Here is a 25,855-nt window from a genome sequence, read left to right as displayed (position 1 = left end):
AATCGCCCGCCGGAGAATCCTGCTCGGCTGGCGGTCAGCAGCACCACCAACAGCTGCAGACTGACTGGCCAGACTATCGGAATTTCTCCAAATGGAAAAAATTTAATTCGCTATCTGAGGGTTGGAGGAGGTCTTTCACAAAACATGGGAGCCATTCACTCAGTTGTTCAAAGACCTGTTTTTAGGACAACTAAGAAGCTAAAGAACAAGAGGGGGCAGCCACGACACAGCAAGGAATGGGGGGGGGAAGGGGAGTGGGGGGGGGGGGGCAGGGAGACATGGAACCCAACCATGCCCAACAAAAGAAGCATGAGACGCAGTATCACACCAACATAACAGGAACAGGGCACAAGCACAGATGAGAAATGAAGGCAAGACAAAATGACCAAAAGGAGTGGGGGAGGGGGGGCGGAGAGGGGAAACGACCGGAACCAAGAAAAACAATGGGGAACGAAAAATAGGAAATCACAACCACCACTGTAAATAATGCAAGAGAAAGAACGACCATGTATGTATGTAGATAATTGAAACCAACTAATGTGTAAATATTTTTCTTTTTCCTCTGTCTCCTACTCTTTGTCCACACTTATCCTTGTTTTGTATACCACAAGAAACTCAATAAAAACATTTAAGAAATACTCATGCCGTTCTATTTTTTAAATTCCCCTTCACTTATCTTACGAAATCCTGAAGGTTCCTTCATTTCTCCTGGGACAGTCCTCCAGAATTGACTTTCATTCTCCTTTACTCCAGCTATATCTCAATGTACAACCTTCCAATTTTCTTTAAAGACCATACGACCATGGGCTCTTCAGCTTTGGACATACGTAATCTGTTTTTCCCAGTCGGCTCCTACAGCATCTGTACAGCTCTTTCCAAGCTCACTATTCAAGCTAACTGATTTATGCTAAAAGGCTCAGCGAGGACCACTGTAGATTTCTTCCACTAGCTGTAAGCTGAAGCAAATCTTGCAGCTGCTTTTTCCAAATCGAACTTCTTACTTCTGTTAGTATACACACAGATAAATTGAAGAAAATAACCTTCTATTCTACCCCACCCCCTCCACATCCCATATCCATGGCGAAGTGGCATGCTTTGGTATGATTCAAACAGAAATGCAAGCAAATTATTTTACCTTCAACATAACTCTTTGATTCTGTAACCCATATAAATAATTTACATTGCTAATAGGTGTAACTGCCATCTCTCCTGACTCCCTTGCTCCATTACAAGCTTAGAGATGGATCTTTCATTGTTGGAGCTATTTCATTCTGCCCTTGCAAGACAAACACAGGCCATCTTTTAAGTGTAATAAATCCAAGTTTGTTTGAATTGTATTTACATCAGGGTTTTAAAAATGTATATCAATTTGTCAATTCGATGGCCCCATTTTCTATAGTTAAAACAGTAAATCCTCAAACTAAAAGTTATATTCTAAAACAGATGACTTATGATCTATGAAAATGGCCTATAAAAGATATACCCAACTATAACTTTATGGTATTTGCGACACGGTGCATTCCTAAATGCTTTAATTGTGTTACTCCAATGAACAGACTCTCTTTACTGTTAGATTTCAAAGCCACAAGAAAAGAAAATGGCCTACGAAAGGTATACCCAACTATAACTTTATGGTGAATGGTATTTATCACATTGGGTTACCTCCCATGTTTGTCAGCTTTTTGAAGAGAGGTAGAGATGGCCTATCTGCAAAAATATCACTCTGGCGAACAAGGCATTCTTTGATTGCATCATACCCATTAACGATAACAGTTGATATACCACCAAGATCAAGGCTGTAAATCTGTTAAACAAGAAAGTGATATTTAACAATGAAATTGAGATACCAGTAAAGAATTTCACCATAAAACACAATATATATGAAATAACTGTGTGTAATTTGAAATGTCTGAATTTCCTTTTCAATGGACAGTCACAGTCACTATCTGCTTAGTAACTATAAGCTAGTTATGGTACTAGGATTAATTCACAAGCTGGCCACCAAATATTTTTGTAATTTTGCTCAGCAGTCAGAAGTTTAGTACTCCTCACATAACCTTAGGTCAATAATATATGGTTACTTCCAATCTATGGAAGTTTTAAATCTCACGAAATGTCTGTGCTTATGATGTGAGATATTTTATACCCATCAAGGCAAGGGATGTGAAAACTGGGGAATGATCATTCTGCCATTGTGGGTACCCAGGTCAGGTGCAAGCTTCTTTTAACTTCAGCAACAAATCCTGATGCTTCATTAGGATTTATCCTCAAGAAAGCAACAGCACTGAATTCATTGCTCATGATGTGGTCTCCTCTACACTGGGGGAGATCAAATGCAGAAGAAATCTGTTTAGTCTGCAAGTGTGACTTCGAACTTCCAGCCATCTGTCAATTTAGTTCTGCATCACACTCCTATTCTGACCTATCTCTCTTTGGCTGCTGCAGTGTTCCAATGAAGCTCTCCAGAAGTTCAAGGAGCAGCAACTCATCTTTCAAATGGCCCCTTTTCAGCCTTCCAGACTTAACATTGAGTTCAATGGTTTTAGCTTGTGACTGCTGCCACCATTTTGTTTCATTTTTATTTGCTGGTTTGATTTTCTCTCTCCTCTTTCTTATTTCCTACTTTCTCTTTGCTTTCGGTAGCAGTTATTGAGGATCTTGCCATTCACACATCTTCTAAGTTTCTGCACCTTTCTCATTGCCACTTCAAAGAACAAAGAGCAGTACAGTACAGGAACGGGCCCTTCGGCCCTCCAAGTCAGTACTGATCATAATGCCCGTCTAAACTAAAAACGTCTGCACTTCCGGGGTCCGTGTCCCTCTAGTCCCATCCCATTCATGTATTTGTCAAGATGCCTTTTAAACGTCACTGTAGCATCTGCTTCCACCACCTCCTCCGGCAGCGAGTTCCTGGCACCCACCACCCTCTGCGAAAAAAAACTTTAACTCACACATCTTCCCTAAACTTTCCCCCTTGCACTTTAAACCTATGTCCTTTAGCAATTGACTTTTCCACAAGGGGCTGGTTTAGCACACTTGGCTAAATCGCTGTCTTTTAAAGCAGACCAAGGCAGGCCAGCAGCACGGTTCAATTCCTGTAACAGTCTCCCCGAACAGGCGCCAGAATGTGGTGACTAGGGGCTTTTCACAGTAACTTCATTGAAGCCTACTCGTGACAATAAGCAATTTTCATTTTCATTTCCTTCTAGTAGTGTGACGACGCGAATTGGACGCAATATTCCAAGTGTATCCTAAGTAAGGTTCTGTACAGCTGTAGCATAACTTGCCAATTTTTATACTCAATGCCCAGACCAATGAAGGCAAGCATTGCGTATGCCTTCTTGACTACCTTATCCACCTGTGTTACCACTTTCAATGATCTGTGGACCTGTACGCCCAGATCTCTCTGCCTGTCAATAGAATCTTTCGTCATTTAATTTCTCCTGTTCTCCATAGACCTTCCGTTTTGTTTTTTCCACCCTCCACCCTTTCATTTGCACAAATTCCATCATCTTCCCAACTTTGCCAAGTTCTGATGAAAGACCAATGACCTGAAACGTTAATCTGTTTCTCCCTCCACAGATGCTGCTGGATGCTGAATATTTCCAGCATGGTGGCAATAGGGGTTATGCCATGGACGAGTAATCCAGGCGCCCAGGCTATTGCTGCGGGGCCATGGGTTCAAATCCCACCAAGGCAGCTGGAAGAATTTAAATTCAGTCAATAAATCTAGATTTGAACGTTTGCCTCAGTAATGGTGGCCATGACAATTATCATTGATTATTGTAAAAACCCATCTGGTTCACTAACATCTTTCAGGGAATGAAATGAAATGAAATGAATGAAATGAAAATCGCTTATTGTCACAAGTAGGCTTCAAATGAAGTTACTGTGAAAAGCCCCTAGTCGCCACATTCCGGCACCTGTTCGGGGAGGCTGTTACGGGAAATCTGCCATTGGCAGCAATTTGGTTGACTCTTAAGTTAACTCTGAAATGACCTAGCAAGCTACTCCGGTCAGAGCCAACAAATGCTGGCCTTGCCAGCAACACCCATATCATCTCATGAAAGAATAAAACTAATTTGGGTCAAAGAGCTAAGCGGTGTCTGTATCAATCGATCCATGCAGTTGACTGATAGACGTGTTTGATCAGTGATGAACATCACAAGGCCCAAAGGTTCCAGAGGAAGATCAATGTCTTAGCCCGAAAGCAGTCCAACTTCAGAGAGGAATTCCGCGTGCAGCACACGAACCAAACCGGAAATTGTTACATATACAACTCAATTTCTGAACAGTGGAATCAAACAAACTCCTTTCCAGGCTCCTGTGTCCAGGTTCCAGGTTCGATCCCGGCTCTGGGTCACTGTCCATGTGCAGTTTGCACATTCTCCCTGTGTTTACGTGGGTTTCGCCCCACAACCCAAAGGGTAGGTGGATTGAACATGCTAAATTGCCCCTTAATTGTAAAAAATGAATTGGATACTCTAAATTTAAAAAAAATTCTAACAGCTCAAGGCTGACACCCGAAGACAAGTCTGGAAGATAAAGGACATGTGAACATAGAACATAGAAAATACAGAACAGAACAGGCCCTTCGGCCCACAATGTTGTGCCGAACTTTTGTCCTAGATTAATCAATTAAGACAAATTAATCTACACCCCATCATTCTACCGTAATCCATGTACCTATCCAATAGCCGCTTGAAGGTCCCTAATGTTTCTGGTTCAACTACTTCCACAGGCAGTGCATTCCATGCCCCCACACCGGGTAAAGAACCTTCCTCTGACATCCCTCCTATATCTTCCACCCTTCACCTTAAATTTATGTCCCCTTGTAATGGTTTGTTCCACCCAGGGAAAAAAGGTCTCTGACTGTCTACTCTCTCTATCCACTTGAGTGGCAACTTTTAAAGATCTATGAACATAGACCTCAAGATCTCTCTGCTCCTCCACATTGACAAGAACCCTACCGTTAACCCTGTATTCCGCATTCATGTTTGTCCTTCCAAAATGGACAATCTCACACTTTTCAGGGTTAAACTCCATCTGCCACTTCTCAGCCCAGCTCTGCATCTTATCTATGTCTCTTTGCAGCCGACAACAGCCCTCCGCACTATCCACCAACTCCACCAATCTTCGTATCGTCTGCAAATTTACTGACCCACCTTCAACTCCCTCATTCAAGTCATTAATGAAAATCACAAACAGCAGAGGACCCAGAACTGATCCCTGCAGTACGCCACTGGTAACTGGGATCCAGGCTGAATATTTGCCATCCACCACCACTCTCTGACTTCTATCGGTTAGCCAGTTCATTATCCAACTGGCCAAATTTCCCACTATCCCATGCCTCCTTACTTTCTGCATAAGCCTACCATGGGGAACCTTATGAAATGCTTTACTAAAATCCATGTACACTACATCCACTGTTTTACCTTCATCCACATGCGTGGTCACCTCCTCAAAGAATTCAATAAGACTTGTGAAGCAAGATCTACCCCTCACAAATCCGTGCTGACTATCCCTAATCGAGCAGTGTCTTTCCAGATGCTCAGAAATCCTATCCCTCAGTACCCTTTCCATTACTTTGCCTACCACCTAAGTAAGACTAACTGGCCTGTAATTCCCAGGGTTATTTCTATTCCCTTTTTTGAACAGGGGCACGACATTCGCCACTCTCCAATCCCCTGGTACCACCCCTGTTGACAGTGATGACGAAAAGATCATTGCCAATGGCTCTGCAATTTCATCTCTTGCTTCCCATAGAATCCTTGGATATATCCCGTCAGGCCCGGGGGACTTGTCTATCCTCAAATTTTTCAAAATGCCCAACACATCTTCCTTCCTAACAAGTATCTCCTCAAGCTTACCAGTCTGTTTCACACTGAGCTCTCCAACAATGTGGCCCCTCTCATTCGTAAGTACTCATTCAAGACCTCTCCTATCTCTTCAGACTCAATACACAATCACCCGCTACTGTCCTTGATCGGAGCCACCCTCACTCTAGTCATTCTCATATTGCTCACATATGTGTAAAAGGCCTTGGGGTTTTCCTTGATCCTACCCGCCAAAGACTTTTCATGCCCTCTCTTAGCTCTCCTAATCCCTTTCTTCAGTTTCCTCCTGGCTATCTTGTATCCCTCCAGCGCCCTGTCTGAACCTTGTTTCCTCAGCCTTACATAAGTCTCCTTCTTCCCCTTAACAAGACATTCAATCTCGCTTGTCAACCATGGTTCCCTCACTTGACCATCTCTTCCCTGCCTGACAGGGACATACATATCAAGGACACCTAGTATCTGTTCCTTGAACAAGTTCCACATTTCAATTGTGTCCTTCCCTGACAGCCTATGTTCCCGACTTATGCACTTCAGTTCTTGTCTGACAGCATCGTACTTACCCTTCCCCCAATTGTAAACCTTGCCCTGTTGCACGCACTTATCCCTCTCCATTACTAAAGTGAAAGTCACAGAATTGTGGTCACTATCTCCAAAATGCTCCCCCACTAACAAATCTATCACTTGTCCTGGTTCATTACCAAGTACCAAATCCAATATGACCTCCCCTCTGGTCGGACAATCTACATACTGTGTTAGAAAAGCTTCCTGGACACACTGCACAAACACCACCCCATCCAAACTATTTGATCTAAAGAGTTTCCACTTAATATTTGGGAAGTTGAAGTCACCCATGACTACTACCCTGTGACTTCTGCACCTTTCCAAAATCTGTTTCCCAATCTGTTCCTCCACATCTCTGCTGCTATTGGGGGGCCTATAGAAAACTCCCAACAAGGTGACTGCTCCTTTCCTATTTCTGACTTCAACCCATACTACCTCAGTAGGCAGATCATCCTCGAACTGCCTTTCTGCAGCTGTTATACTATCTCTAATTAACAATGCCACCCCCCCACCTCTTTTACCACCCTCCCTAATCTTATTGAAACATCTATAACCAGCAACCATTTCTGCCCCTCTTCTATCCATGTCTCCGTGACGGCCACCACATCGTAGTCCCAAGTACGGATCCATGCCTTACGTTCACCCACCTTATTCCTGATGCTTCTTGCGTTGAAGTATACACACTTCAACCCATCTCTGTGCCTGCAAGTACTCTCCTTTGTCAGTGTTCCCTTCCCCACTGCCTCACTTCACGCTTTGACGTCCTGAACATCGGCTACCTTAGTTGCAGGACGACAAGTCCGGTTCCCATTCCCCTGCCAAATTAGTTTAAACCCTCCCAAAGAGTACTAGAAAACCTGTGATCAGAAGAGAAAACTCGAAAGACCCAACAAAATGCTAACCACTTTTGAAACCACCAAATTCCTCCACTGTGAATCCACAGAGACAGGAAATATTCTCCAGGCTATACCTCAGTCCTTTGGCAGAATCCATTGGTGAACTACCATCAATAAAGTTGCAGCCCCGATGGTATTCCAACTGAGGTATTTAAGCAAGTGGGCTTTTGATTACATTGCGACCCTATGCACTCATCCTACAGACTTGGATGACAAAGAATACCCCACTTCCCCTCCCTGGCCCGCCAACCCCAGCCCACCAAACCCGCTCACACCAACTTCAGGAGTGGGACACTTGTAACTATCTTCAAGAAAGGAGGTTAATCAAGCTGTGGAAATGATTGAGGTATTTCCCTCATGCCCACATGCAGGAAAGTCCACGTTCCCTGAATTGCCTGCTTCATGTGGCTGAGGAAATCCTCCTAGGGACACAGTGTGGCTTCAAACCTTCCTGAGTAACCAGTTACATTGTCTTTGTTACCAGAAAAATGGCAAGAACAACACTGGGAACTCTTCACTGCATTCATCTACAAGATGATACACTCTGCTGCTATGGTGCGCTTGGTGTTCCCAGGATGGCAGGACTGTCTTATGGAGAGAGATTGGGGAAACTGCCCTGTCTTCTCTAGATTTTCAAAGAATGAGAGATGATGGGCAGGATTTTCCGGCCCCCCGCCGGGTCGGAGAATCGCCGGGGGTCGGCGTGAATCCCACCCCCGCCGACGTCCGAATTCCCCCACCCTCCATAAACCGGCTTGGCGTGAGTCGCCCCGCCCGCCTCGGAGGATGGCAGGGTCCGGCGCGACTCAATGGGCTCCGGGGCCGCCCAAATTCTCCGGCCCGTGACGGACCAAAGTCCCGCCCGCCTGTAGCCAGTTCCGCCGGCGTAAATTGGAGTTGGTCCCTTACCGGCGGGACCTGGCGGCGCGTGCGGCCTCCGGGGTTATTGGGGGATCGCGGGGGGAAATGGCCCCGGGATGTGCCCCACACGGTGGCCTGGCCCGCAGTCGGGGCCCACCGATCCGCGGGCGGGCCTGTGCCATGGGGGCACTCTATTCCTTCCGCACCGGAGGCTGTGGTCATCCGCCATTCCCGGTGTGGAAGTGACTCCATGTGCGCATGTGCGGGGATGATGTCAGCAGATGCTGACGCTCCCGCGCATGCGTGGACCAACGCTGGGCGGCGGAGTCCCTTTGGCCCCGGCTGGCGTGGCGCCAAAGGCCTTCCACGCCGGCTGGCGGGGCGCAAACTGCTCGGGCGCCGGCCTAGCCCCTGAAGGCGCGGAGGATTCTGCACCTTTCTGGCGGCCTGACGCTGGAGTGGTTCCCGCCACTCCACTGCGCCATTTCTGCCCGCCCCGCCGATTCCTGGAGAAACCCGCCCGATCTAACTGAAAACTGCAAAGTATAGGGACTTTTCACAGTAACTTCATTTGAAGCCTACTTGTGACAATAAGCGATTTTCATTTCATTTCATTTAAGGGGATAGACAGGTAGCTGCAGGTAAGATGTTGCCCTTGATTTGGGAGTCCAGAACCAGCAACACAATTTCAAAATAAGGGGGAAGCCACTTAGGACTGAGATGAGGAGAAATCTTTTAACTCATTGCGATGTGAATCTACGGAATTGTCTGCTCCAGGGGGGGGGGGGGGGGGGGGGGGGGGGGGTGGGGGGGCACAGCAGCACTGTTGCTTCACAGCTCCAGGGTCCCAAGTTGGGTCACTGTCTGTGTCTGCGTGGGTTTCCTCCGGGTGCTCCGGTTTCCTCCCACAAGTCCCGAAAGACGTGCTGTTAGGTAATTTGGACATTCTGAATTCTCCCTCAATGTGCCCGAACAGGCGCCGGAATGTGGTGACGAGGGGCTTTTCACAGTAACTTCATTGCAGCGTTAATGTAAGCCTGCTTGTGACAAGAAAGATTATTAATATTAAAGAAGTCGAAGCTCAGTCATTGAGTATGTTTAAAGCGGAGATTGACAGATTTCTAAATACCAATGATGTAAAGAAATAGTGTGGGGGAAAAGGCATTGAAATGAATGATCAGTCATGGTTGTAATGAATGCCAGAGCAGGCTCAATGGGCTGAAAGGTCTCCTCCTGCTCTTATGTTCCTATGCCCCAAGGAAGGACAAATAAAATGCTTTGAAGATGCTGTGAAGCTCTCCTGGATGCTCTCCCGGAAACATTGACATTAATGACTGGGAGGAATTTGTCACCAATGGTTCAAAATGGTGACAACCTGCCCAAAGTTGCATCATGCTTTGAATTACAATGGCTTAATGAGGAGGCAGCGAAGGAAGGCAAAAGGAAGAACGTTCCGCATTCTAGGTGCCACTACCTCAACATGGAGCCCAACAACATTCTGTGCTCAGTGAACTGTGGGTTGGGAATTGGCCTCTTCCACCACACGGAGACCCATGGCAGAAATGTAACTCTGAGTAGACATCATCTTCGAATGGAGGGGCAGCTGACAATGTCTAGAATTGTTAAAAAACTGAGGAGCATGAGATTAAAGAGGCAGTGGCAGCATGGGTACAAAAATTGGCCCAGGGACAGAAAGGAAAATAGTGGTGGACAGTTGTTCTTCAGACCAGCGGGAAGTATATGACATGGACTTTGGAATACAGGGCATAGAATCATAGAAGTTACAGTGCAGAAGGAGGCCATTCGGCCCATCGAGTATGCACCAGCTCTTGGAAAGAGCACCCTACCCAAGCCCACACCTCCAACCTATCCCCATAACCCAGTAACCCCACCCAACACCAAGGGCATAATTTGAAACCTTGTACATGATCCAAAAGTCGTAAATTTCGAATGAGGAGAATAGCAACAGACTTCAGGAAGGCATGGAAAGTAAAATGGACAGATACATAGCAGGTGAAATTCATCAGAGAAGTGCAAAAAAGTGACACATTTAAGTAGGTGCAATGAGGAACGGCAATATAAACCACCATAAAGATAGTGCAGGGATAGAGAGGAAGACCTGGGTGTATATGTACACAGAAGTTCATAGGTGGTAGAATATGTTGAGAAGGCCATGAGAAAAACAACACATGGGATCCTTGGCTTTATTAGCAGAGAATAAAAGCAAGGAAGTTATGCTAAATGTATATTTTTTAAAAACACTGACTGGTGTCAGCTGGAATACTGTGTTCATCTCCAGAAACCGCATTTTAAGAAGGATGGTTAAAGCTACAGGAGAGTTTTACTGGTTTGAAACCTGGGGTGGGTGGGAAGGAGGATTGATAAGCAATTTCAGTTCTTTGGAGAAACTGAAGGAAGCTGATGTTGTTCTCTTAAAGCAAAGAAAATTGCTAAAGGCATTCAAAATAACGATTGGCTTTGAGAGAGTAACTGAGGTGAAAACTGTTCCCAGGAGCTGAACAGTCAGAAATTAGAGGACACAAATTGAAGATGTTCGGCAAAAGAACCAGTGTCGACACAAGGAAACCTCTTTTTAAGACAGCGAGTGTTGTGATTTGAAACTCTCTGCCTGAAATGGGGATGGAGCAGATTCAGTCGTCACATTCAGAGGAGAATGAGATAAACACTGAAACGAAAATATTTAAAAGGGGTTGTGGGCAAGTGCTGGGGTGTGGGATTAATTGAGTAGTTCCGTCAAAGAGCTGGCCTGCGTACCACGGGCCAAATGGCCTCCTTCTACGAGGTCTCATTTTACAATTCTATGAATAGTGTTCTGAAGTGTTCGATCAATACAAGACATTCAATTAAGACAGCTTTGCTCTTGTAAAACATGCCTACATTCTACATCGATAAATGGCTGCTTGATCTAACATAATTATGAAAGTTGACATATCTACTATTTTTAATTCAATAATGCTGGGGTGGTCCAAGCCACCTCAGCAAAGTCAAAAAACAGACGCAAGCATAGATTAGTAGCTTTGATTAATAACTGCTTTTGACATTTTATAGAAGGGAGACAGTGTCATTAATTGCCAGGAGTCCTCTGGAATGGGAATCTTGGAGGTCAGAAGCCTCCCTTAATAGAATTTTATTTGATGTCTGTCATAATATTTGCTGTCACTATTTGAGTTTTGGAGTCAACAAATTATTCTAAAGTTTAGTGCCATTGAGAAAGACAGTTTAATAATAATAATCTTTATTATTGTCACAAGTAGGCTTACATTATCATTGCAATGAAGTCACTGTGAAAAGCCCTAGTTGCTACATTCCGGCACCTGTTAGGGTACACAGAGGGAGGGTACATAGAGGGAGAATTCAGAATGTCCAATTCACCTATCAAGCATGTCTTTTGGGACTGTGGGAGGACACCGGTGCACCCGGAGGAAACCCACGCAGACACTGAGAACGTGCAGACTCCGCACAGACAGTGACCCAAGCCAGGAATTGAACCTGGGGCCCTGGAGCTGTGAAGCAACATTGCTAACCACTGTGTTACCATGATAGGGACGAGTGAGGCCATCAAGGGATTTGAACACAAGGAGGGGAATTTTAAAATGGAGGTGTTGCCATTGTAGGTCAGTGAGCACAGGAGATTGATAGGTAAATGGGACTTGGTGTCAGTTGGAATATAAATAATGAAGAACAAGAGAAGACTCTCTGTCCCATCCAGCCTTTCCCACACCACTATGAGGCACCTAGGAGATAGAGACTTGTCCTGGATGTCACCCCATCCCTGATCATTCTAGAAGGCACCTTCCTCTCTCAGCCAGAAACAGCTCCAGCTCTCACTCAAAGGAATTCAGTGAGTCAGTATCCACTATTGGAGACGGCAGCCTGTAAAAATGCGACTAAAGTTCGTGCATTTCTGCATAAATTCTTTAGAACAGATTTTGAATCTTGCAAAAAGTGGATGGCAATCCACTTGGCCTTAGTCGTAGGCCTGAAACATCTTTTTAAAAAAAAAAAAATTTTTTTTTAAAATAATTTTTAGTAACGGTTTTCATAAAATATCAATAACAAAATGAGAAAGAAAAAAGAACCCAACAGGGTTAAGTACAAAACACAATCTAAAAAAGCAACCCCCGAAACCCCTCCCCCCCGTACATAAATAATAAATTAACATTAACACCCCGACTTAGCACAACAGGTGTATACACCCCCTCAGACCCTCCAGTGTAAATAACATAAACAAAAATAAAGTAAACCCCCCCCCCCGGGAGCTGCTGCTGCCATTGACCAATGTCTATCATTCTGCCAGAAAGTCTAAGAACGGTTGCCACCGCCTAAAGAACCCTTGTACCGACCCTCTCAAAGCGAATTTCACCCTCTCCAATTTAATGAACCCTGCCATATCGCTGATCCAGGATTCCACGCTTGGGGGCCTCGCATCTTTCCACTGAAGGAGAATCCTTCGCCGGGCTACCAGGGACGCAAAGGCCAGAATTCCGGCCTCTTTCGCCTCCTGCACTCCCGGCTCCTCTGCCACCCCAAATATTGCGAGCCCCCAGCCCGGTTTGACTCTGGATCCTACCACCCTCGACACCGTCCTCGCTACGCCCTTCCAAAATTCCTCCAGCGCTGGGCATGCCCAGAACATATGGGTGTGATTTGCTGGGCTCCCTGAGCACCTAACACACCTGTCCTCACCCCCAAAGAACTGGCTCATCCTTGTCCCGGTCATGTGTGCCCTGTGCAGCACCTTAAACTGTATGAGGCTGAGCCTCGCGCATGAAGAGGAAGAATTCACCCTCCCTAGGGCATCTGCCCACGTCCCCTCTTCGATCTCCTCTCCCAACTCCTCCTCCCACTTACCTTTCAACTCCACCACCGAGGCCTCCTCCTCCTCCTGCATCACCTGGTAAGTTTCCAAGATCTTCCCCACTCCCACCCACCCCTCCGAGAGCACCCTGTCCTGTACTGTGTGTGGCAGTAGCTGCGGGAATTCCACCACCTGCCGTCTGGCAAACGCCCTTACCTGTAAGTACCTGAAGGTGTTCCCCGGGGGGAGCCCATACTTCTCCTCCAGCTCACCCAAGCTCGCGAACTTCCCGTCCACAAACAGGTCCCCTAACTTTCGTATCCCTGCCCTGTGCCACCCCGAAAACCCTCCACCTGTTCTTCCGGGGTGAACCGGTGGTTCCCTCGTAATGGGGTCCACGCCGAGGCCCCAACTTCCCCCCTATGCTGCCTCCACTGCCCCCAAATTTTGAGGGCCGCCACCACCACCGGGCTCGTGGTATACCTCCTTGGAGGGAGCGGCAGCGGCGCCGTTGCCAGCGCCCCCAGATTCGTACCCACACAGGACGCCGTCTCCAGCCTCTTCCATGCAGCCCCCTCCATCACCCACTTGCGCACCATCGTCGCATTGGCGGCCCAGTAGTACCAGTCCTGAAACATCTTAACTGTCAGGTCTCGGTTGAATGTAGAGCTGCCAACCCTCCAGGATTGGTCTGGAGTCTCCAGGAAGGGAAGATCAATCTGCAGAATGCTGCTGTGTGTAACCCCGGAGAAATAACCATTGGGACTTTAAAAAGATTGCTCTATTTTGTCATTTTCTTTGAACATTTCTCTTTACGAGATGTAAAAGTATTGAAAATGGGAAAATAAAGGCTGTTTGGCTGATCGTGAAACATTATCCAATCGGGTATCGAGTCTTCTTGCTTTCCAAATGGAAGGCAGTACATCACAAGGACGGTGTATTGGCCGGCTAATGGTTGGAGTGTGTGCTCAAGTCATGTGTTAAAATCGCCAGCAACGGATTAATCAGAGTTGGCAACTCTACGCGACTTTCTCTGGTCAATTGCTTGTAAATCTTGGGTGGAATGTGGCAGCTGGCCAGTGGAAAGGGATGGAGATCAGGCAGCCTAGAGACCAATCACAAACATCCAGAGAAGGTTACCAGCAACACGGTGCACCCTGGCATGTGGGTAGTGCGAAAGGAGGAAGGGAAGGGTGTTAAGAGGGTTTCACAGATGGCCAGGAGAGAAGGAGAAGCCCAGGGCAGCAACAACCTGAACTTTCCTCGTCAGGCCTGACACAACAGTCCTGCTTCTCCTCGCCCCTCTAAGGGAAGTGTTACTATGGGTGGCCTCAGTGGCCCTAAATCGTCACCTAGGTGGGTGCACAGCTCAAGAGTGAATTAAAATGTCATTGAGTTCCCATGTACAACATTGGAATCTGATCTGCATTTATTCATGGCATGTTTGTCAGGAGCCTCAACTATTGCACCCAAGCAGTCGCATTAAAAGTCGGAAATAGTGGGAAATGGAGCTTTTCCATTTTAACTGTTGCCACAAATCGAAGAATTAAAATTCCATTCATGGTAAAGATAAAGGGTGGAATCTTAATCGAATGGGCCCACACATGGCGGGCAGGCTGGTAGCAGGTTGGGAATCCATTGTTAATTGAAGGAAGTGCTGCAGTATTTAGTATCCAGCTTCTGGCTCTCCTGGCCAATCACAAAGGGCAGGTGCGGTGACCACCCGAACTCTGTCGATGAAAGTTCAGTATTTAAAACAGGGCTTCCCAATGGCGTCACAGAGGTCACATTTGGGATCACAAGCTCCCCCTTCTCCAAGCACTATGGTGACTGTGGAAGCGAGACAACCCCATCTGAAAGCTCTCACAGGACGATTCCCCAAATGAGACAAGATGGTCGGGAGTACACCCGGTACACGTGTGAGAAATACAAAAACTCCTTCACCCTCGACCTCTCAAACCACCATAAACCGGAACCGCCAATGGAATACTTCAATTCCTCAGTGCTCATGAACCTCACAACAGCAAACACCCCTTAAATCGAGTGGGAAAGGACCCAAAACATTCCACCGCGAACGGGGGCCACTAAATGTATGACCATTCCATGGTCGCCACTGAAAGTCACCTCCGCCAGAGTTAACCAGCCTCAGGAACGAATTGCCTCACCGAGGAAACCCTAGCACTGGTCTCCACAAACAGGCAGCAGGCAAAACAGCATTTGGGAGTGTTTCCCAGGTGATTTGAGGCCCCCAGATGGTTGGTCTCTGGGCACAGTGGTACCCTGGCAGTGCTGATGCCACCCGAGCACTTTGGCACTGCCCAGGTGGCACTGGCAGGGGCACTGCCAGAGTGCCAGGCTGGTAATGCTAAGGTGACATTTTGCCCATGACGGGGTTAGGACCTGGGGGTGCCCAGCCCTTATGCGATGGGGTGCAGGGGCATGAGGGCCCCCCCATCAAGCAAGTTGAGGGATTGGAGTAATCTGTAGGTCGCGTTGGAAGAATCGAGAGATTGGTAAAAATGGTGCTCCAATCGCTTCCTGCACTGACGAACCCCTCCGTGTGGGAAATAAAGGTAGGTGTGGCCTTGGCAGGGCTACAAAAGTGTATAACCTCACATTTACCTACATTATACTGCATCTACCATGTATTTGCCCACTCACTCAGCTTATCCAAATCACCCTGAAGGATCTCTGCGTCCTCCTCGCAGCTCACCTTCCCACCCAGCTTTGTGTCATCTGCAAATTTGAAGATATTACATTTTGTTACCTCATTTAATCATTCATATATATTGTGAATAGTTGGGGTCCTAGCACTGATCCCTGCGCTACCCCATTCGTAATTCTCTGCCATTTGGAAAAAGACCACTTTTATCATACTTTTTGTTTCCGGTCTGCCAAACAGTTTTCTATCTATCCCAATACCCTGCCCCCAATCCCTTGCACTTTAATTTTACATGCTAATCTCTTTTGTGGGACATTTCAAAGCATTTTGAAAGTCCAAATAAGCTACATCCACTGGCTCCCTCTCGTCAAATCTACTAGTTACATCCTTAAAGAATTCCAGTAGATTTGTCAACATTATTTCTATTCGTAAATTCATGCTGTCTCTGTTCAATCCTGCCACTGTTTTCCAAGTGCTGTGCTTTCAAAATTGTTATAATGGACATTTCCCCCACTATTGACATCAGGCTGACTGGTCTATAACTCCCTGTTTTCTCTCTACCTACCTTTTAAATAGTAGGGTTAAATTAGCTACCCTCCAATCTGTAGAGTCTATTGAATCTTGGAAGATGAACAGCAATGCAGCCGCTATTTCTCGGGCCACTTCCTTAAGTACTCTGGCAGATTATCAGGCCCTGGGGATTTATCAGCCTTTAAACCCATCAATTTCCCCAACACCATTTCCGTACTAATACTGATTTCCTTCAGTTCCTCCCTCTCGCTAAACCCTGTGCTCCCAACATTTGTGTTTTTAATTTGTGCCTTCCTTTATGAAGACAGAACCAAAGTTGTTCAGCCATTCCTTTGTCCCCAATTATAAATTTGCCTGTTTCTGAGTGTAAGGGACTCATCGGTAATTTGTCTGCACCAATATTTTTCTCTTCACATACCGATAGAAGCTTTTCCTGCAAGCTTACTCTCGTAATCAATTTTCTCCTTCTTAAACAATCCATTTGTTCTCCTTTGCTGAATTCTAAATTGCTCCCAATCTTCAGGTCTGCTGTTTTCTTGGCCAATTTGTATGCCTCTTCCTTGGATATAATAGTATCTCTAATTTCCCTTGTAAGCCATGGTTTGGCCACCTTTCCTGGTTTTATTTTTGGGCCAGATGGGAATGAACAATTGTTGCAGTTCACCCATGCATTCTTTGAATGTTTGCCATTGCCTATCCACTGTCATCCCTTTAAGTAACGTTCCCCAATCCATCATAACAAACTCATGCCTCATATCATTGTAGTTTCCTGTATTTAAATTCATGACCCTAGTCTCAGAATCAATTACGTTACTCCATCTTGATGAAGAATTCTATCATATTATCTATCAGCAAAGAAGGAGCTAACTTGAGTTGACGGAGAACCAGTGCTACAGGAGACTGCAAATCTCCAGGTAGATGGTCCCAGAAATCTCTGGCCTCATTGCTGAGGACCTCATGACTCACTACACTGCTTGTTATGCCTTGTCAGTAGTCATTGAAATCACTGTGGTCTTTAACTTCTTCACTGTTGGCTCCTTCCAAGGATCAGCTGTAAACCTTATTGTTACCTTGCAAACCACAGAACACCACAACATCCCTCATGTCACTGAAGCCTGGATGGACTGTTCATGGCAGCCAAGACTCTGAAGACACAGAGTACATTGGGTTTCACCACTATCACTGGATTCTGCCAGGTGCAGGGCATCATCAATTGAACCCATGTAGTCTTCAAGGCATCCAATGTCCGGCTAGTCAAAATCATCAACTGGAAGGTCTTCCACTCCCTCAATGTTCAACCACAACAAGAACCTCCTGCATGTGTGCACTTGCTTCCCTGGCAGTTCCAGTTGCCCAGGCCACAGATCTTTATTCTACACCCCCCCCCCTCCACCCCCCTCTCCCTCAAACTCGGATTCTAGGGCACAAAGGATACTAATGTATGGTACTCACCTCCAGGAGAGCCAGAGACACAATGGTATGGCAACTGAGGCCATTGGGTCACTAAGGTAACAATACAGCAGGCCATTGAGAATCTGAAAATGTGATTCTAGTGCCTGGATCAGTCGGGTGGCACCCTGCAATCCCCTCTTACAAGGATCTCCGATATTGTGGTGGTCTGGTGCACTTTCCATTACGTGGTCCTTCAGACAGGTATCGGCCTTGAAGACAGTGAAGTGCTAGATGAATACAGCTCCCCTCGGAAGAAGAGGAGGAGCAAGATGGGGAAGAGGAGTATCAAGAATTGGTAGAAGATACAGAATATTGACATGATGCACCTGCACAGGGTGGTGGCCAGGCTTAGTGCAGGGATCGAGGATTTCGTCAGGATGCCATTAAGATCAGAGATCATCCGACTTGTTTTAAGTGAGCTCCACACACCGGGGTAACAACACTGCCTGGATCTCACTCTGAGATACATATGACAGCACTTCCATTGTAGATACAACCTGGGACGTGTAAATTCTTACTGCCAATGAGGTTTCACTTCCTTGCCTTCACCGCTTTGTACCTCTTTATATATACCACCATTAATAGAAGGATGCTTTCATGTCTGGTTTCATGTGTCAATAGTTACACGGTTCTCATTAAAACAGCGCACAGTTGCAGAAAGATGGCACTCCAGTGACAACCTCAGTACTCTCCCTGACATGGTGGCCCCTGCTCCTGAACACATTTCCATGGCATCCTCCTGTGGCCTCACACTTGTCTCTGCTCGAGGCAGAGATGGACATACTGGTCATCCTCCTCATGGAAGTTCCCATTGAGGCAACTCCATTGGCCCCTGCTTCTACCTCACTGCAGGAGAAACCTCAGTCACTGGGCCCTGCAGCATAGATGCTCCATCAGTCAGAGGAGCCCAGGAGACCAATGGGTATGACATCCGTTGAGGAGCGGTATCCTCATCCTCCTTGGTGACTGACTCAGTGGTTGGCTAGAGGGGAGCACCAGCTTGGGATTAATTGGCATCCCCTCAAGGCATCCCTGTGCCATTAGCGCCACTGTCTGGTCCAAACCAGTGTGACATGCATCCTCTGTACATCAGCACACAGTTCCTGCATGCACTCTGAGTGCTGCTAGATGTGCCGCTCTATGAGTTTGGCCGCTCTCTGATTGGAGGAGCTTGTGTACTTAATATTCTGGCCAATGTGGTACACATGAGCTGGATGACTCCTCCATTCTCAACCCGTGATCCTGTGCTGCCTCAGGAAACTCGGACATCTGGGCTTCCTTTTCTGTGACTCCTGTGGCCCTTGGTCTTCGCTCAGTTGAGTAGGGTTGAGTCTATCATCCATCCTTGGAGGGGTCTGCCCAGAAATGCCTCTATCACTTGCACGTCCTGTATTTATCATCAAACGCCACACTATCTAATGCGTGTGAGGACCCACTGAGTTGATTGTTATTACACTGCTGAAGGATGTGCTTGTAAGGTATGATGGTGCCTGTTCTGAAGTCTGCTCTTGACCCGGTGATGGGTTGGTCATTGCTCCTGGACACTGCGACCTGTGGGAGACAGAGGAAGAGAACATTAGAACTAGCCTTGGAGACCAGAAGCCTCTGCAGCACCGAGGCTATCCAATGTAACTCAGTGTTCAACATTCTGTTGGACAGTGTGCTATTGGATGAATGTACACTTTCCATTTTGTATTCCCTATTTCCACCAGGATACCCATTTTACATTGTCTGACTTCCTAGCTGTCAGCAACCCTGGAAATGTCCATTATCCCTTCCGCCAGGGTGGTGATGATGTGCAGGTATGGAGCTCCTGAGGCAGGAGATCAGCCATGATCTAGTTGAATGGCGGAGCAGACTCAAGGGGCCAAATGGCCTTCTCCTGCTTCTATTTCCTATCTTCCTAAGTTACTTCTTCCCATCTGGGTTCTGAGCATTATGAACTTGTTTCCTTTGCAAGGACAAAAGAGAAGTAGATAAGGCACTATCGGCCTCCATTGACCATTGCCAGGTGCTTCGATTCATTAGACACTGCATGTTTCAGTGCTGGCAGGTTCTCAGCAGCACTCAGGCTCGGAGTCATTCTGATGGGTCAGTAGGATTCGTGGGCACTCCTCCCAAGATCAGGAGGGTGAATATCCAGAGGCTTGTCCTGAGGGTTGGGAATTGCACCCAACTTGTCAGAGTGAGTGCGGTAATTGAACCTCATTCTGCATTGGATCCAGTCTCTGTGAACCACACTCCTTCTGCTGATCATACCAGCTATCTCCGTCCAGGCCTTCACGATGTGGCAGGGGTTCCTTCTCCTGCCATCCTCCGGGAAGAGAACCTCCCTCCTCTCCCTGGTCCCAATGCAGGTAAACTCCTCTTACCGGTGTTTTCTGACCTCTTACATTCCCAATATTCACTTGTACAGATTCTACCTCCTAACTTTCTTAGCCAAGGTCCTTTCTTATTATTGTCCCCATCATCCTTTATTTCCAGGGCTACTCGTCCTCCTTTTCCAGTTTGCCTGTCTTTTTGAAACATTAAAGCCTCTTGAAAAATGTATTCCCCAAACTTAATCACCTCACAAGCATGTCCCTGTAATGGTGATTCAATCAAACCCATTTATCTCTATTTGTGTCACTTGTTCATCTATCTTATCACAAATCCTTTTGTGCTTTCAGATAAAGAACTTTCTTTTTGAACATCGGTCTTTTCATGGATCATATTCGTTGATATAATGTGACCATTACATTTTCCGTCCTTTCCTCTCCGACTTTGAATGCTCTTACCCAAATCATCACACAGCGCTATGACCTCAACCTCCCTCTTTAGATTTCAAAATTACCTTCACCTGAATGGCTTCAAACTAAAGGGGAGGGATCAGGTGAAGGTAATTTTGAAATTTCTACTGTAGAGCAATGGCATAACGAATGTGTTAATGAAACCATGATATTAGTGATGTAATTGTGAAATCAGTAGTCATATGATCGAGATGCTCCGAGACAGCTAGCAGCAGAACAGTCTGGCTCCTGTATATCATATGCTTACGAGGAGGCCTTTGTAAATAGTTGGTAATAAAAGGTTCAAGTTAAGCCAGAACGAATATCTCAAGTACATCCAAAGGGAAGCAAAGCGTCATCAAGGTTCGGTAAGCCAAGACTGCATGGTTTTAGTGAAACCTCACAAAGTTCGGCTGCAGCACCAAAGGATGGTGGCAAGAGCTTAGGTAACACAGTCTGCAAAATTGTGGCCACAGATTGTTGGCCCAAGCGAGGCGAACGATGGAGGTAAAATCAATTTTGCAGCGGCAAAGATTGACCCATAAAATACTGCAATGAGGGGACAGTGAAAGACTCACAACGTCACTAGGTACGGAGTAGCCACTACACCTTCCACAACCTTTCCAATACATTGGAGGTCCAAAGCAGAAACAAAGATCTGGGGCGGGATTCTCTGTTAGCCGACGCTGAAATCGAGAAAGGCGATTGGATGGAGAATCGGTTCTCACCCCGAAATCGTGGCAGACGCCAATTTGACGCCAAATCACAATGCTCCAGCACCTCGACAGTGGTGTCAATGCTTTCCGTAATGCACTTACAGTAGACTCCATTTGCAAATCGTTAGCGGGCCCAACCCAGTATTCTCCGGGGCCTCCGCGATTCTCCGCCTTCGATGGGCCGAGTTCCTGATGGCGTGGTTCACTTGTGCTTTTAAAAATTGTGAAACCGGCTTGGCGGCTGCTGAGGGACAGAGAGGGGATACGGAAGATGTCCAACTTCGCTATAGTTTGCTGACAGTTATGTCGCCATGCACCTGGGAGAATACAACCACATCAGCGAAGCCAACAGCCCTCTGTGTCTGACTGTCCTCACTCATGGAAAAGTTCACATCATTGGTAGCATTGGAAAACAAAGCGTTGGTGAGCTTGGCAATGCAGTTATGGCCAGCAAATTGAGATATCCTGGAGCTATCTCCAGTAGATCCCTGGAAGAAGTCAGAAGCAATGAAATACAGGAGTATTGTAACTTTGACGGCCACCTGACCCTATTGGAAAAAGTTTGTTTTCCAGGAGGCTGCAGGTAACTGCAATAACCCACCACGAAAGCTTAAGCTTCTGAGATGCTGTTACTTTTCTCTTCTTGAGAAAGCTCACTGTTCACCCTGTGCTGGGGCAACACCTCCTTTCAGCTGGAACTCTGTGTCCGTTCCCCCTGTCATGTGGAACAGCAATATCTCAGACTAAGACTGCTAAAAGACCCCTTGCTGCAGTAGAGCCTGACAGGAAGGAAATTTAGGAGGGGCGAATATACTCACTCTCCACTCTTGTGGCCCCAGAGATGCACAGATGGGGGACCTGTGTTTCGGCTGCTAAAGCTAGAATGCAGGGTCAAATTGAAAAGTCCAGTGTTTGAATATTTAAATAACTTATCCAACAGCAGCGCAAAGGTTGTCCACTTGCATGCAAACCTGGCTGGGTAAAGTGTGGAAGTGGGCAGGATCCTCCTGACCCAATGCCACTTTTAGGAGATCTTACATATATATATATATATATATGTGTGTATAGGATGACTATCTGGTACAATTCTGAGGAGAGGAGAAGCTTGCAGAAACAGAGTAAGCCCTCTCTGTTGTGACCCTATTGTTTATCTTTATATTGAGCAGGAAAAATATACACTGGATCAAATATACACTTACGGGAACATAGGATGCTGGAAAAACTCAGCAAGTCTGGTAGCACCTGTAGGGTGAGAAACAGAGTTAGTGTTTCCAGTCCCTTTGGCTCTTCATCAGAATTAAAGAGGGAGAAATGTGTTAAGATATTAAACTGTAGCTGTGTGAGATTGCAACAAGATGTAGCAACTTTAAGAACAAAGGGGCAGATGGCTCGGTGTGTGTATGTGGGTGTGTTGGGGGCAGGGGGGTGGGGTTTGAATTGAGGCAATATGTGTCTGGGATATTTTTTAAAAGGGGGTTTAAGATGGAGGAAAAAGTTCAGAGACTAAAGTTGTTGAACTCAATGTTGAGTACTGAGGGCTGCAAAGTGCCTCAACAGAAGATTAGATGCTGCTCCGACCAGTTTGCGTTGGGCTACACTGGATCATTGCAGCACTTGAAATGAAATGAAAATGGCTTATTGTCACGAGTAGGCTTCAAATGAAGTTACTGTGAAAAGCCCCTCGTCGCCACATTCCGGCGCCTGTTCGGGGAGGCTGTTACAGGAATCGAACCGTGCTGCTGGCCTGCCTTGGTCTGCTTTCAAAGCCAGCGATTTAGTCCTGTGCTAAACAGCCCCACTTACAGGAGTAGTTGACATAATTAAACTTGGAAAATACCACAAAAAAAAAAATCGAAAAATGAGCCTCATATGAGAGTATAGACAATGATATTTCCATTGAAAAATGGTCATGAAAGGGTATCTATTTAAGGTCATCATGACAAAAAGAATAATGGGGTTGGGAAAGAAATCTTCATTTCTTGAGGCAAATTAGAATGTAGAAATTGTGCCACAAGTCTTTAATGAAGCAGAGTGCGTTCATACTTTCAAAAATACAATGGAGAGGAATATTAACAATTATATGGGGAGTGAGCAAGAGACTAGAATTAGATTAAGTCAGCAGGAATTTCCTCCACTGCCCAGGTGTAAGCCGGTATTGAAGTAGACAGAGATGGAAAATGGGTGATATTTTATCATCTGCCCAAAGCACCCAATCATATATGGGATGGTTGATTCAAATGAGACAGTAACCCATTCTTCACCCTGAAGCCGTAAGAAGCTTGTGTGTAACAGCTGTCCAGCATTGCTCAGTGGAAAATTGGTCATATCAGATACTTAATTGGATTGAGGGACCAGTCAATATTTCCACATAACTTTTCAACTGATCACATTTTGGTCAAGTCTGGAGGCGCCTTCCTAATGTCTCTTTTCGTGCTCAATTGTCTTTTTTTTGGGGTGGGGGGGGGGGGGGGTTAATAATTTTCTTTAAATAAATGCAGATTCTTAGTAATTCCCAGGTTTTCCCACCTCCTTTTACCCCAGTGTAGTGTACGGATGCCATACACTTGATCATCCCTGCCAGCAGGACAAGTAAAGTACAAAGGTCCCTACTGGGTTTTTTCCACAGTTTACAGTTAGATGAGGTTAAAATAGAACCGATCCTCAACAGCGGCTGAAATCCGCGGCAGGTGAAAGCACCCCAGTGTCAGGATCAACACTTAAAAGTCACAAATGAGAAATGAACCTTAGTTGTGGGAAGGAGGGAGGAGGAGGTTGACTAACTTTTAGTGATGGCAGAGTCCTGGCTGTCACCGAATGTCGGACACTGCGCAGTTTTCCCTTTAACCGAACGGTTTCATTTCTGTACCTGCCCATGGATTTCGCTTTGCTTCTTCAGGAAGACGTGCGGCTCATTGATGAGAGACAGGAGATTCCCGATGAGAGGCAGGGCGGTGGGACCGGGCGGGAAACCCCGGGGTCTCCTCTGCTTCAGGAGCTGGCGGACCAGGAGCAGAGCCAAGAGGAGGGAGGCGGCAGAGCCCAGGGCCGCACAGGTGCCCGAGAAGGAGATCGCCTCAAAGGCCGACATTGCCTCACACAGTCCGCCACCGCTCCTCACTGGCAGGCATTTTTCATGTTGTCCTCGCCTCCCGGCGGGCCAATCCCAGCTCCAATTCCTTCTCCCATTGGATTAATCCCGCCCTTGTTCCCAGATTGGTCGAGAATGTTGTCAATAGTTTGATGTGGAGATGCCGGCGTTGGACTGGGGTGAGCACAGTAAGAGGTCTTACAACACCAGGTTAAAGTCCAACAGGTTTGTTTCGACATCACTAGCTTTCGGAGCGCTGCTCCTTCCTCAGGTGAATGAAGAGGTATGTTCCATAAACAATAGTTTTGTTCAGAGTCGTCAGTGCTTTGGGTCGAGGGCGGGGATCGCGCCGAGCACGGAACCATTTGGCCCATCGTGCCTGCACTGGCGGCCTTGTTGTCTTCATGCGGATTTGACCCTCAGGCGGACAGCGCGCTCATTTGCCCTCCTTTTCCCCACTCACACTTTCTTGGCGACCGCCTCAATCGATTGCAGCCCGTCGCAGACTATGCGACCCTCTTTTGAGCTGGTTTCGGTTATTGAAAAGCAACCCCCTGCTTCAACAAGGAATTTAAGCGAGGTGGCATCGGCAGGGGTTTAGTGGCCCAGGGTGTCTTTCCCTTGTGGTTCTACGCGCGCACGAACGCTTTTTGAAAAGTAGCTAGCCAGCTAAAATGCACAACTATATAAAACAGGACTGAAACTACTTTCATGGAAACTTTGTGGACTTGGCGACGGAGAGGAATGCGGAAGAGGTGAAAGTCGCCACTCGCTTGCCACTGAAACAATCTTTTCTAAAAGGGGCTGGTTTAGCACAGTGGGCTAATTAGCTGGCTTTTAAAGCAAACCAACGCAGGCCAGCCCTGACCGTTCAATTCCCGTACCAGCCTCCCCAAACAGGTGCCAGAATGTGGCGACTATGGGCTTTTCACAGTAACTTCATTGAAGCCTACTTGTGACAATAAGCGATTTTCATTTTTTCATTTCATAAAATTGCAATCCGACTTTGACATTCCTAATATACAAAACTGGTTGACAGCATTGGGCACTTTCCAAATAGTGGCTCCATTGTACAACATGCAGCCTGCAGTGTATATGAATAAGATTGACAGAAGACCAACTAAATTGTCCTTTCACCTGGAAGGACCTTGGACAGTTACAAGGAAGTGATGGCGGAGGGGTGTGGGGGGGGGGGGGGGGGGCGGTGGTGCGGGGGGTGGTATAGCCCAAGAAGTCTCTTGGGAGCAAGGTTAGCTGGACATAGTAGTGAAAGATGTTTCTTCCGATAACAAAGCATCTACACCATTCCACCACCTTACTCTGTTAACCACAGCCGGAAAGCGGGGGTGAGCAAGGCTGCTGTCACAACGGCAGATATGCTACAACCTGAAGCAGGATCCTGTTTGAGCCATGTGTATAATGATCAAGAATTACTTCGATGTGGAGATGCCGGCATTGGACTGGGGTGGGCACAGTAAGAAGTCTTACAACATCAGTTTAAAATCCAGATGGGCAGCACGGTAGCACAGTGGTTAGCACTCTGGCTTCACAGGGCCAGGGTCCCAGGTTTGAATCACCGGTGGGTCACTGTGCTGTCATGTGAGAGTACCTTTAAGAAATGGGATTTTATAAATGGGTGTGTATATAAATATCTGTAGTGAGAG

At 46.5% G+C, this 25,855-nt stretch overlaps 1 protein-coding gene across 2 annotated transcripts in view; it reads right to left on the bottom strand.

Moving 5' to 3' along the window:
• The window catches only part of cyp2r1 (cytochrome P450, family 2, subfamily R, polypeptide 1), a 51,863-nt gene extending 27,302 nt beyond the window's left edge, over positions 1-24,561 (bottom strand). Inside the window, exons 1-2 of one of the 2 annotated variants that reach the window (XM_072466424.1) lie at positions 23,970-24,561; positions 1,663-1,804 (exon numbers count right to left, since the gene is read on the bottom strand). In XM_072466424.1, coding sequence (XP_072322525.1) covers positions 1,663-1,804; positions 23,970-24,191 — 364 coding nt within the window. In that variant the 5' untranslated portion in view covers positions 24,192-24,561. The remainder of the gene's footprint in view (positions 1-1,662; positions 1,805-23,969) is intronic. The other variant, XM_072466425.1, reaches the window with a different exon arrangement.
• Positions 24,562-25,855: the final 1,294 nt, after the last annotated feature.

The sequence above is a fragment of the Scyliorhinus torazame genome, chromosome 10 (assembly GCF_047496885.1).
Source record: "Scyliorhinus torazame isolate Kashiwa2021f chromosome 10, sScyTor2.1, whole genome shotgun sequence".
In the NCBI taxonomy this organism is placed as follows: Eukaryota; Metazoa; Chordata; class Chondrichthyes; order Carcharhiniformes; family Scyliorhinidae; genus Scyliorhinus; species Scyliorhinus torazame.
This window is presented reverse-complemented; position numbering and strand designations above follow the sequence as displayed.